Genomic DNA, 13,155 nt, shown 5'->3' on the forward strand with positions numbered 1-13,155 from the left:
CTCTCACCTTTAGTAATTTACATGCACGCGAAAATTGTGAGACGTTTTAGTCGGATTAAGTAAGAATGAGTGGGTTTGATTTATTACGTACGCAGTGTGTATTATTATTGGTTACCATATATATTTTAATATATAAACAAGCATAAGATAGAAAAATAAAAATAAAATGTGCACTTGTGCGGTACTGTATATAGTTAAAGCACTACGTACTAAAGGGGTGAGGCAGATTCAACGTAAGCTATGGAATAGTGAGTTGAATCATAACTTTCCTATTAGTTATACTACTACATATTAATTATAGGAGATTTATAGAAAAAAAGTTTTTACTCCATAATCCATGCTGTTTATGTTTAATAAGAATCTAGTGGGCGTTTAAATGAATGAATCGATATGTTGAAGTTATAGAGTTTTTAGAGTGTGACCGATTGGCATATTCCACCTTCTCGCCACATAATGGTCGTCGGCAGTTACACCCTCCTTAGCACCATTTAAAACGTTCTACGATCACATGACAGCAGGATGATAAATAACACTCAGTCACATACTGTACACTGTGTAGAGTCATCACTTCGGTAGACACAGACAGACAGAGTTACGTTTGCTGTCGCAACACTGTACACTGAGTAGAAAGAAAGAAGAAAAAATTGCGAAATTATAAAATTAAAAATAAAATAATTTGGATAAGTTGAGGATGGAACTTGTAGAGTACTGTAAGTAAAAGGGCGAATCTTGATACTGTAGCAAGATGTGAGGACAGCATGAACGGATGAGGATCTTGGTACAGAATGTATGTGTAAAGTATACAGTACATCAACACATACAACTTAACTTAGTATTTCATGTTTAGAAATGAATTTTATTATTTTTTACTTTTATTCCTCTGGTAACCCTTACGTAATTAAATCCTGAGTATGAACATTAATTACAAAAATAAGAGGAAATTCACTTGAAATTTTTAATCCTTAAAGTCAAATTATAATTGAAAGATTATACAATACTACAGTCCGTAAATGTCTTCGCCATTTCAACACTACCGTACAGTACAGTACAGTACTGTACAGTACACTATACTGTACTGTCATCAGTGAATTACTGTACTGTACAGTACCGTACTGGACAGTGGACACTGTACAGTACACGTGCTAGAATACCGTACTGTAAACCTGCCGGCCAAGTACTGTACGGTATTTCCCTCTAGGAATCCTTGACTACAGTACAGTACAGTACAGTAGTGTACTGTACACTGTACAGTACAGTACATTACAGTATTTTACACTGTAACGCTAAACCTACAGTACAGTACATCAAGTTATCAACTATCAACATATCGAAACGGGTTGCTAAGGCAACGCCAAAGTTTATCGACAAATTGATATCAAGACGATTCTACGCTGATCGCATAGGCTACTAAGGTAATTGTCACAAATATCTCAGTTACGTCCTACTGTACAGATAATCTAATAGACATCCTAGTCATTTATACATACACAGTCGCGGATCATATGTATTGATACTTTGCACTATTGACTCTCCCGCATTCGCACTGATCACTTTGTGGAGTCGTCGTTTTACCTTACATCGGAGCACAACAACTGGCTGAAGATAGATAAATTCGTTAGGACTAATCATATCGCTTTAAAATCATCTGTGTTCATATCTAAAATATACTTAGTTGTAACTCAGAGTTATCATTGAAACAATTTCGTGAAATTTTTAAGTTCCGACACCATAGGTACTATAGTAAATTTTCTTATCCGCTAAGGAGTTTTGCTAATCGATAATGACTAGTGACAGTTATCAGTGTACCCTCGCTATTATTAAGCCCAATGCAGTTAGGAAAGAAGATGAGATAGTAGAATTATTGGAAAAGCAAGGATTTTGTGTACTTCAAAGACGCTGTGTCCGACTCACTTCAGAACAGGCCAGTGAATTCTATACAGAGCACTATGGGAAAATGTTCTTTCCAGCATTGGTTACATTTATGAGTAGTGGGCCAATTGTAGCTTATATCTTGGCTAAGAATAATGCAATTGAGGATTGGAGAAATTCCATGGGACCTACAAACTCGATGAATGCTCGAATTGCAGCTCCTGAAAGTCTACGTGCAAAGTATGGGATTGATGAGATGAGAAACGGCTTCCATGGTAGTGATGGTCCATTAACTGCTGAGAGAGAAATTCGATTTTTCTTCCCAGATTGTAAGTAGCTCTTACTAACTTTAAGATACTGTAGCTTCATTAGTATTACTTGAAGAAGTTTTCTTGATTGCTTATAAAATAGCAGAAAAAAGCTATGTTAAAAAGTGCGTATAGACATTATTTTACTAGGTATATATACTAAGGCATTTATCGCTAAACTTTACTAATCTTACGTCTCCTATGTGAAAATCATTAGTCATATCCCATCCGGTACCAGATGGTCAAACAGCTACAGACTACTTACAAAGGAGAATCAATCCAACTCTCTTGAAAGGACTAACAGAATTATGTAAGAAAAAGCCAGATGATGCAATTTTATGGCTTGCTAACTGGTTAATCGAAAATAACCCTAATAAGCCGAAAATAGAGGAGCCTTACTAGCTAGCAATTATTACAATTAAGTAGATAAAGTTACCAATAGTCATCGCTTTTAATTCACAGTAATAACATGAATACGTTCATAGCGGTTTAAACTTGTAATCTGACTGAATATTAATCAGAAGTATAATAGAATGCTTCATCTCAGATCTGCAAACCTAACATGAAAAAATTTATTACAGTATAATATGTTCCTGAAACTGACACTCGATGAAAGATTTTCTTTCAAATAAACATTAATCATTTCTGTACTGATTAGATAAACTGCATATGTATAGTTCATCTATACCTGATTATTGTATTCATTAATTATTTCATTTTCACTGTAATTTAAAAATGGTACATTGTTCATCCTTCTCATAATATTGGTATGTAATATTTAAGATGTCTATAACTCTATTCGATAACGCTAAAGTGAAGATAATTTATCGTAATTATGTGATCTGGTGGCGAAATTATCGTAGCTTCACTCCAATAAAGTGTATTTTGCATAATTACCGTATAGTTAAATATGCATTTTTATGGATAATTTCATATAATTGTTATTCTTTGCTTATATATGATATTTATATCGTAAAATAGTAAATTTCAAGAGTTATTTACAATGAATGGCTGTAAGAATAACATTATAGTTGTCTAGCATACTACTACAAGCAGAAATATAGTCCAGCAATAGCTATATCACATACAATGCCTACTGTACTACTAATCGATAATAATCGCTGATCAATAATAATAATAATAAGTGATCCAGTTACATGCTATAGAACATAAAGGTATATTCTCATTAATAACCTAGATTTATCAAGCCATTTAACATAGCTGTAAGTAATTAAATTTTAATAGGTGTTATTAACATTGATAATTCTGTCACTTTCGAGTTCATAGCATAAATTATGTAGCACTTAAATTGCCAGCCTAAGCATCAGAGAAGGACTTTAATGCTTTCATTAAAGATTAACAAGTTACGTTACTGTAATTGTAACTATATGCCCGGTAATTGGACTTGCAACTTCTAAGAAATCAATCGGAAAAAGTACCAGGTATGTCCAGCTACGTAGGAATATCCATAAAATCATCACAGTAAATTTATTGAAGTTATGCGCGCATCATTACACAAGCACATGCATTAAAAAGCTTCATAGATTAATAAATTATAAGCATTAATCGTGATGTCTAGTTGGCTTAACTGATTATTGCACGAAGTGGTCCAAATTTATATTATAACGAAATAAAAGTCTAAGCACTAAGATAAATTGATTTAGTAATTCAAAGAGTCTTCATAGTTTTAGTTTTAATTCTGTTTGTATAGCCATAGATATATAGATATTTTCTGTTAAAAGTACAGACTAATATGCTGTTTCTTATACAACATTATGTCGTTAATCACCTAACAACCAATAATATTAATATTCATCTCTATAAAAATAGATAATATCGATACAATTTGATTATTATAAACTGAAATTTCAGAGCAGAATAATTAGTATATTCGATACTGTAGCGCTTACGAAATAAGTATTGCATTATATTCGTATGTATAAGTACCTTGTCTACGTTAGAGACCACAATTTAGTACTACAATAACTGTCTAGAGCATAGTACTTGCGTTAGACCAATTATTTAACAATCAATTCCTATAGTTGAATAAGTCTTGTATTTACATGGCATCTAAAATATTATATAATCTCGGTGATACAGGTAGCGTCTATATTAACTTTCAATACATTAAAACATGAACTTTACAAGAAATTACTTTAAAATACCTTATAACGTGAGCTACGGACTAAATAGTATAAGGTAATAGTGATCACATATAAATCATTTTGTAGAAGTCGTTTGTAAGAAATGCGCAAGTTTAATACATTACATATATCGCCAGGCAACATGCAAAATACAATATCAGTATTACTAATTGCGTAAAAGACTGCATGGTTTTGCATATATGAGGCAAAACATTTCATCTTTAGCGACATTGAATCGATTAATATCTTTCTTAGCCTGACAATGTTCCATCTTTTCTATCTGCGCCAATACCCATTGCGGTCCGGTATTTCCTACTCCAGCAATGAAATGTTTAAAATAACCTTGACACGTTGGGTGCATTAAATAGAACTTTTGACGTGGTGTACAGATCTCGCATGATTGAGTTATTTTATTTAAAATCACAATAATGTAATCATTTAAGTTAAAATCACAATATGCTACGTTTTTGACGTACGACAAATTAGTCGTTGATGAGCTGCTATTAAATCTCTCATTCAGCTTCTCTTTTAAATAGTTATTTTCAGCTGTAAGTGCATCTAGTTCTGAAAGCGCTGACGGAGACTTACTATCATCGTCTAAGTTTGGAATTTCATTTTCATTCGATTTCCGGAGTTCTTTAACCACCTCATTTAATTCTTGGCTAATAGTCATGACTTGTGATTCTACCTTATCTAAAATCGTAGCCAAAGAGGTAATATCGTCTGCATTTCCATTGTTTATAAATGATGAGCAGGATCGTTTACATTCACTTAGTGTAACAAATGCATTGCCTATTGATCTAGAAAGACTTGTCAAAGTCATGGAATCAGTATTTTTAGTAAATACTTTACTGTCTAACTCATGTAGTGCTTGATATGAGGAAAGCATGGTAATTTGTTCCTTGAGACTGTCACATTCCTTTTCCTTAACTATCAATTTCTCTTGCATTTCAATAATAGCTAAAGGTTCTCTAGTAGCTTTAACAGCGGCTAATTCTTCTTTAATTTTAGCTGATTCAAGCTTTTGTTCTTTTGAATATTTTATAACCTGAACTATATTATCGATCTTATTATCTATATCGTTGCCGTCAGATGTAATTATAGAAATATCTCGCATAATATCGCTATCCAACATGATATCATCTACGGCCTTTAATAACGTTGTCAGCTTAATAGTATCTTCGTTACTTGCATTATCAATATTGCAGACATCGTCCGGCGAACAATCGGAGCGATCAGCAACAATTTGGGATTGCTATAAGAATTAAGAACGCAAAACAAGCAAGTATTTAAGTTTCGAGAATGCAATTGTTAGGAAAATTGCTCACAATTAAACCTTACCTGTTCATTAAATGAAGCCAGTACAACATTTAGCTTCTCATTTGTATCTGTGATGTAGTCGTCAATATCACGTTTACTTTTCTTAACCTCGTTTAAAATATCATTAAGTTCAGATTTTACAGTTGCTAAGTAACTTTCTTTCCATTGCTTAAACATTCGATTCGCTATCACTTTACTATCATAGTCTTTGCTTTCAAGGCCATCGGGCATTCGTGGGCTTGTTATAGTATCATCAATATTTGGACTTTGATTCTTATCTTTACCATTTCTTAAGAGGGTGTGATTAATGCTATCAGTATTACTAGAAAAAATAAAAGGTTCGGAATCATCCGGATCATCAGAAAACAACCTAGGGCTGTTATTATTAAATGCTTTATTGGTGGGTACGACGGTTTCATCCATTGCAATGAACTCAAATCTATTACTTTTTGACGTTGGAGACAACTTTCCACTACAACTAAAATTACATGGTTTGACCAGTAAATCATCGGCCATTTTCTTTAAAGATAGCTCCGATAATGCATTACTATTTAATTCATAATATAATCTTTGTAAATCATCTCGAGATATAGATGGCAAAGTAGTATTAATAGTTTTAGGTGGTTGATGGGAATATGTAATAGGGTACTCGCTTAAACCAGGGAAGAGTCGTAACAAGAAATGCTTGCCAATCCAATCTGCAAATTGCTTTCTTCGGGTAATTTCTTCTTGTAGCTCTTTTTGAGATTTTTCATATACTTTACTAGCCCAATGCATGACGTTAACAGAAAATTCCCATCTGTGCACAGTTTCAGATAGCAACCTCAAGTATACTTCTGGAGATGATCTAATTTGCTCCAGAATGGATAGTCTATGACGCAAATGTTTTAGCGTTTGATGATGGATGACTAACTTACTATCACATTCACAAATACTCCTTTCCATTACGATTAACCAACGAAGACGACCGTGTAAATTATTGGATAATTCCGTTTTGGAACGAAAGCAACGTTGATAAATATCATTTAATTTTTTATGATTAGCATGCATAAGTTTCAGCTGTTCCGTATGGCCTTGCCAAAGATCGGACAAGACTGAACTATCCTTTAAACTACTAATTCTATCGTTATTTTGTGCAAAACCTTGAGCCATTTCAGTCTGATTTTGGGCTATCTCTTGCCCACTAGAAACTAGTTGAGATAAATCGTTGAATCGATTTTCGATACCTTTTACCTCTATCATATCTGCATTATTAACAGCATCCGCAACAGCACACATTTCTCCAATCAGGTCTTTATAAAAGGCATCATTTAAATGTTTTAACGCTCTACTACAATCTTCAATCATACTGTTCAAATTACTACCAGCATCTTGAGTAATAATCCAATCAAATAAGCTCATTTCGGTACTTTCTAGTTCATTATCGCTACTCGATAACAACCTCGGAATAACGGGAACGTATTTAAGCAATGGTAGGACGTGATCAAGCCTAGAAATATTGAATAGGATAGATTATAGTATACGGATAATAATGCTGGATAGTATAGACTAAATATGCGAATTTTTTAAATTCAGCAATAAAATTTTACAGATAGCTTTCTTTAAAGAATAGCACAAAAGTTGTACAAGTATACCTGTCTAACGTTGTCAAATACTTCTCTCTTTTACTAACATAGTCATTACAATTATTGCTAAAAGCGTTCAACCGCTTTCGCAGTGAATCAGCTACAGATCCTAAATTAGTGAAAACCGCCTTCCAAGCAGCATACTGCAGCTGCTGATCGCGAACCAGAATCTTTAATTCTTCTATCATCCTATCGTCTGTAGCATAGTATAACAATTATAAAAGTTACATTTTGCTATCAATGAATGCAATTGAGATGTCAAATTGTGAAGGAGAGGAGTTATCACTAGCAAGTGCATTACGTACACAATCGGTAGTTAAAATACACTGAAGGAAATGCAGTTACAATAGAACTAAGTGTTACAAAGAATTGCAATAACACGGTTCTAGAGTAGTGATATGCATGCAAAGTGAAAGTAAAGTCCCTTTGACCTCATGTTGACATCTGTTTATCTGTTGCTGAAAATGAAATGGTCAAGGGAGCGACAATTAATTTCGTGCACACTCCTAAATAGGAACTACTGCAAGTTACCAGCTAGATTTACCTTCTCTACTCAATTGTAACGCTAGATCTGTCCTAACTGCAACCGTTTTGATAGAGTTAGGCAAACTTAAGGCTGACTCTATTGCTTCTGTCCAGCGAATATTAGATGCATATGGCTTGATCGATGGAGGATTTGGCATTTCCATGATCGACTTGTTGAAAAGATAGATAGGGTTAGACTCTACCGTGCCACACCTATTGGAAAAAAGTAACCGATTCTGCAGATTAGAAGAAATGATCGCGCATTTATTGCAAGGACATTATACCGTAATAAGCATTACTACTGCTTAATGTGATACTCTGTGGAGTTATAATGATAAAAGATGACAACTGCCACAAGTATTGTAATATCGTAAGCAAGCCTAAAAGGCACTGACGACAACCACGGATTTACTTACCCATTGTAGAAACAGATTTTATTAGCAGAATTAAGAAGTTGTCCTCCATTGACGAGTAGCACTTGATTGGCTATGCCAACATTAATCTTTTCAAATATTTCTTCCTTTAGCTTACTGACACTTTCTAGAGCAACCTCAACATCGAAGGTGTACAACGTACCACTATTAGCATAAAATACGAAAGCCATAACTTTGTTTTAACAGCATTAAAATTCCTAAAAATATAAAGAATATACATATGTACAGGATCAAAACCACATGCTTATTATGATGTTAAAAAACTAATGAAAACTCCATTAGGATCTATAACCAGACCAATTTGTTTCCGAATTTTTATTTGCTATATCTTTGAACCATATTTACGATAGTATTCTAGGATTGAATAGTTTTAAACTAACAAATTATAAGATAGCTGGTGAAACAATCTTCCACAGCCCTTAAATGCATCGTTTCATATTTATACAACTATAAATTGTAAATCTTCGTCGCAATAAGTATCTACCCGGATATTAATCAGAGTTAATAAAGAAAACTATTTATAGAAATTGGCCTACGCTCAGAATTAAAGCGTACTTTATTGGGAGACATCGAAATGGAATACTTTATTTAAGAACAGCAGCATGGCAGAAGATCCAGTGAGTCCTTGAATGAATTGATAGATCATGGCAAAAGATATCTCAAATTGGACCTACTATATTTACAAGCGAGTTATAAATAAGAAAAACTCTTAGGAGTCTATGAGAATAGACAGGCATTGTAAGAGTTTAATACTCGACTTCACATATGCATGAAAATACGAGTGTATTTGTATGCCTAGCACAAACTATTTCTGAAGCGGTCAATTTAGAGAATCTCAACCATCAAGTCTCCCACTAGTATTTATGTCCTGTCTATGGCTGTAATCCGATAACAAAATGATCTTCCGAAAAATATAAAAATGTCGCTAAGATTTGCAATGCAAGCAAAGAGTTGTTCAAATAGTGCTAGCCTTAAAGTGAACCCAATGTTGACATCTTCAGTGGATAAAAGTATATGGACTATAGAGTTCAATTACGACGACATTCTACCAATAAAGCGACGAGCAACGTTATATGATGAGTTATCCTGTATGACTTTCTAATTAAGGGTATCTTCTATCCTTGCTAATCCTGCTATCGAAGTCACCACGAAAAGGTTTCATACTAATATCATCAATCCTACGTAGATATTTACTACCGAGTGTTACACAGTAATAGGATAGGATATTACTCGGCTTACAAATACGATTACTTTAGACATTACGTAAGATTTTCCATCATCTGTCATAGAAGTATTTTGCTACATAATCAATCTTGATACAGACCAGTCACTGAATTGGTCACGAACAGTGTAAGCGTAGTCGCGTACGCTAGATTGAGTAACATGTTGAGGATTGGATGTGATAGAATTTCGCAAGGGTATCACGTAATATTACTACTGTACTTCGTAATCATTGCCATTATAATGTAGTTCGCAGTATCATAACAATTTCAATCTTTATTATGGTGCTAAGAGATAAAATTATTCTAATCAATAAGGTAAGCATAATTTAACGTGCGGATGTCCATTGTACTGTATAGATTCAGACATATTTCTGTCGGTAACAGCTTGACCGTATTTCTAGTTCAGAGGATATTCCTTCAAATCAGTATCAATTAGGTATCAGAAAATTGCTTCTATCACTGTTCAATCTATAATAGAAAATGTATAGCTCTATGCAAGCTTCCATTTTGGAATATTTCGCGCTATGCAGCCGGAAGTAATTGTACCTAACGTAAGGTTGTCTGAAATCGATTATAATATCATATCGAAGAGCATTTTTAAACTTTCTTAGCATATCGTTACTAGAAACGCAATCATACCTTACTATATTTAAAGTATGAGATTATCTATTCATTGTATCGATAGTACAGTATGTTAAAAAATTTCCTTTATAATATATTTGTGTATTATCCCATTCTAGTCTGTCGAAATTTGCAACCGAACAACACCAGTCCTCTTGGCAGAATGTCAAGTACAGATACGCCTACACTGATTGTATCACATCGTTACTGCAAAGTATTATTTTTAAATCACAACTGGCCTGACGTTAAGACTTCTTCTCAAAGTACAGAATATTTTTTACTCTATCAACACATCAATCTTAGTAATCTTACCACTTTATTGAATCCAAGAAATGATTAATTCCGTGCACAACGACGTAAACTGCGCTAGTCAATCACTTCATTCCGAGTTGGAAGCGTTGAAAAATGTCCTCTTCCAGTGCTGTACTGTAGTGTGCTACCGCTCGTGTTCACTACCAGCGGCACCGAGAAGCCACTGATACAGTGGAAAGTAAGGATGGTACTGCGCAGAATCGGTGAATGTACATATGAAGTTATAACCGAGTGTTTAGTCCTATACAGTAGTTGCCTCTATGGTCAAACACAAGAGATTGTACCACGAAGAATGGTGGCGTATGGGGATTGCTGTGAGCTGATAATCTTTACTCTATACGATTACAACAAAAATGTGAGGAAAATCATTGGAAAATATCCTGATATTACACTCAGAAATCTCAAATGACTTTCCACACACCCTGTACACAGTGTACAGTCATCACTACAGTGGCCGAGGATATCACTATCTGGTGTTCGGTCTTATAGTAGCTACTATGGTCAAATACAAGATTCTTTTATGACTCCAAATCTCGCTATACTGTACATTGTGTACAGTACATTTGAGTGTACAACGTAATAACATATCACGGTGTACACGGTTTGCAGTAGAACTTGAATTATGGAGAAATTAGATATCGTACGTGAATTCTGCCAATGGATTCTTATAATTTAACTCTTCCTCTATCGACTGATATGTATTTTATTGAAAATCGACAAAAATTTCAATTTTTTATTTTTAAAATTTATCGGGAATCAGTTCTGGGACAACTTGTACAGTATTTTGCATTTTGCTGTACAGTGTACAGTACTGCACAGCTTACACTAGTGGCCACTGGACACTGGACAGTGGACAATGGATACCCACACAAGGTAAAAACTAAAAACTACTATGATGGACTTTGCCTAGTTCGCCGTTACAGTGTACAGTGTACAGTACACCAGTGGTCACTTGGACAGTGGATAATGGACACCACACAAGGTAAAAAACTATGGTGGACTTTGCCTAGTTCGCCGTTACTGTGCAGTACTTACTGTTAATGGTGAATGCTTGATTCTATCCATTCGACATGTAGCCATTTCTAAATTTGTATAATTAACGAGCAGAAAGTCCCCCTTGGTGATACTTTGCGTCAATGGATTGTGTTAATACTAAAGGAATAAATTTCCAATTACTTTCCTTTTCTCTGTCAGTTGTGCACTGCACATTTACAGTACAGTACAGTACTGTACTGTACAGCCTACAGTGAAACTCTACAGTACTGTACTGTACACTGTACTGTACAGTAGTGTAGCAAGAGAAGAGAACTACTGCGCCGTGTACTGTACAGTACAAAATTGAATTCGTCTCGCAATTTCATACACTTGTAGTCTACTGTTGGTGCCGTACTCTACAGTACACTCTACTGTACTGTACTGTACCGTCAATTCCATCGATAGGGTACAGTACAATATACTGTAAGTCGCACTGTACAATGTACTGTACGTCGCACTTTACCGGTGTTTACTTTTTTCCAATCGCTGGTACCGGTACCGATGCTCGCTACCAGAAAGAGGCTAGTTTTCCCTTTCACATTTTGGGTACCTTTGGTAATGTCTCCGCAATGCATACTGCAGGGATGGATGCCGCATCATCTCCAGTTTTAGAGGACACATTGCATACTTTAAAAAATTCGCCTTCCGTTATTAATAGACAATTTGTACGATGTGATCAAAACGATATCCTACAAGAAGTGTCCAGTCATCAGGCCCGTCATGACGAATGCTTCCGAGTGATGCAGTGGAATGTGCTAGCGGATGGTAAGGCTGTCCTGTACAGTATTATGCAGGACCGATTAGGCGCAGTCAATTTCTCTATCAATAAAATCTCATCATGCCTTAGTAATTCAGTGAACTGTACGCTTAGCAGTCACCTAGCATTTGAAAGAGAGAAATGTATAAAACTGCAATCTAAAATTTTGATAGACATGAGTACATAGAACATTACTTTATCAAACACAAGCTTGAACCTAAAACTCCACTAGTTTCGTAAAATTGGATTTCCATTACCTTAGCCGATGTGCTAATATAACTTTCTTTATGCGACAGGATCAAGTGGAAATTTTTATTGACAGATATCGTACAGTAATTTGAACTTACGTTGCCAGTCATAGTGAATAGTCTACTAATCAACTTTCTTTTGCTTAGCCAAAGCGGGTAATGACTAGATTTTTTAAATTATAAAACCTAACTATATGCTCGCTCTGCCCCATAAGAATAAGAATAAACTTATCAAATCCAAAATGAGCATATAGACTATCCAGTTCATAACTTGGAGCAGAACAAATGACTTACAGTACAGTACAGTGGATCATATTTTTTACAGTGAGCAACAACAAATATCTTTGCACTCTACCAGCTGGCTATACCAATACATTCTCGGTGGCATTTCATTTTACTGCATGAAATTAAAATTTGAATTATTCTACAGAATTGAGTTGCTCAGTACACGATCAGATGACGTAATCATAATGAACTGTAATAACGAACATGGATGGCAAAAGAGTAATAACGCAACTTTCTATATAATTGCGAACAAGCTCTTGCGAGTATTCTGTTGCATTGCGGCAAGGCAATTGCATATTGCACTCTACAGTGAAATAGGAGAATAGTGTACGCGTTTTAAAAATTGCGAGTTCCATGTCATAATCGACAGCCATTTCTGTAAACCTGCAGAAGTTTAGAGACTAACTCTATAACGCTTTTTAATTACAGCATTAAGTAAATCAGGACCC

The 13,155-nt window shown here is 34.7% G+C and overlaps 2 protein-coding genes across 2 annotated transcripts; one reads left to right on the plus strand and one right to left on the minus strand.

Annotated features, from left to right (window-relative positions):
• Positions 1 to 1,780: 1,780 nt before the first annotated feature.
• On the plus strand, positions 1,781 to 2,579 carry TRIADDRAFT_50304 (uncharacterized protein; the record flags this gene model as incomplete). Its single annotated transcript, XM_002112403.1, has 2 exons — positions 1,781 to 2,198; positions 2,395 to 2,579. The coding sequence occupies 2 exons, from the start codon at positions 1,781 to 1,783 to the stop codon at positions 2,577 to 2,579; spliced, it is 603 nt and encodes a 200-aa protein (XP_002112439.1).
• A 1,908-nt stretch (positions 2,580 to 4,487) lies between these two features.
• Positions 4,488 to 8,395, minus strand: TRIADDRAFT_56455 (uncharacterized protein; the record flags this gene model as incomplete). The annotated part of the gene is made up of 5 exons (XM_002112836.1): positions 4,488 to 5,576; positions 5,663 to 7,130; positions 7,276 to 7,462; positions 7,811 to 8,004; positions 8,208 to 8,395. 5 exons carry the CDS (start codon positions 8,393 to 8,395, stop codon positions 4,488 to 4,490), a joined length of 3,126 nt encoding a protein of 1,041 aa, XP_002112872.1.
• Positions 8,396 to 13,155: the final 4,760 nt, after the last annotated feature.

The sequence above is a fragment of the Trichoplax adhaerens genome, genomic scaffold, assembly GCF_000150275.1.
Source record: "Trichoplax adhaerens TRIADscaffold_5 genomic scaffold, whole genome shotgun sequence".
Classification (NCBI taxonomy): Eukaryota; Metazoa; Placozoa; class Uniplacotomia; order Trichoplacea; family Trichoplacidae; genus Trichoplax; species Trichoplax adhaerens.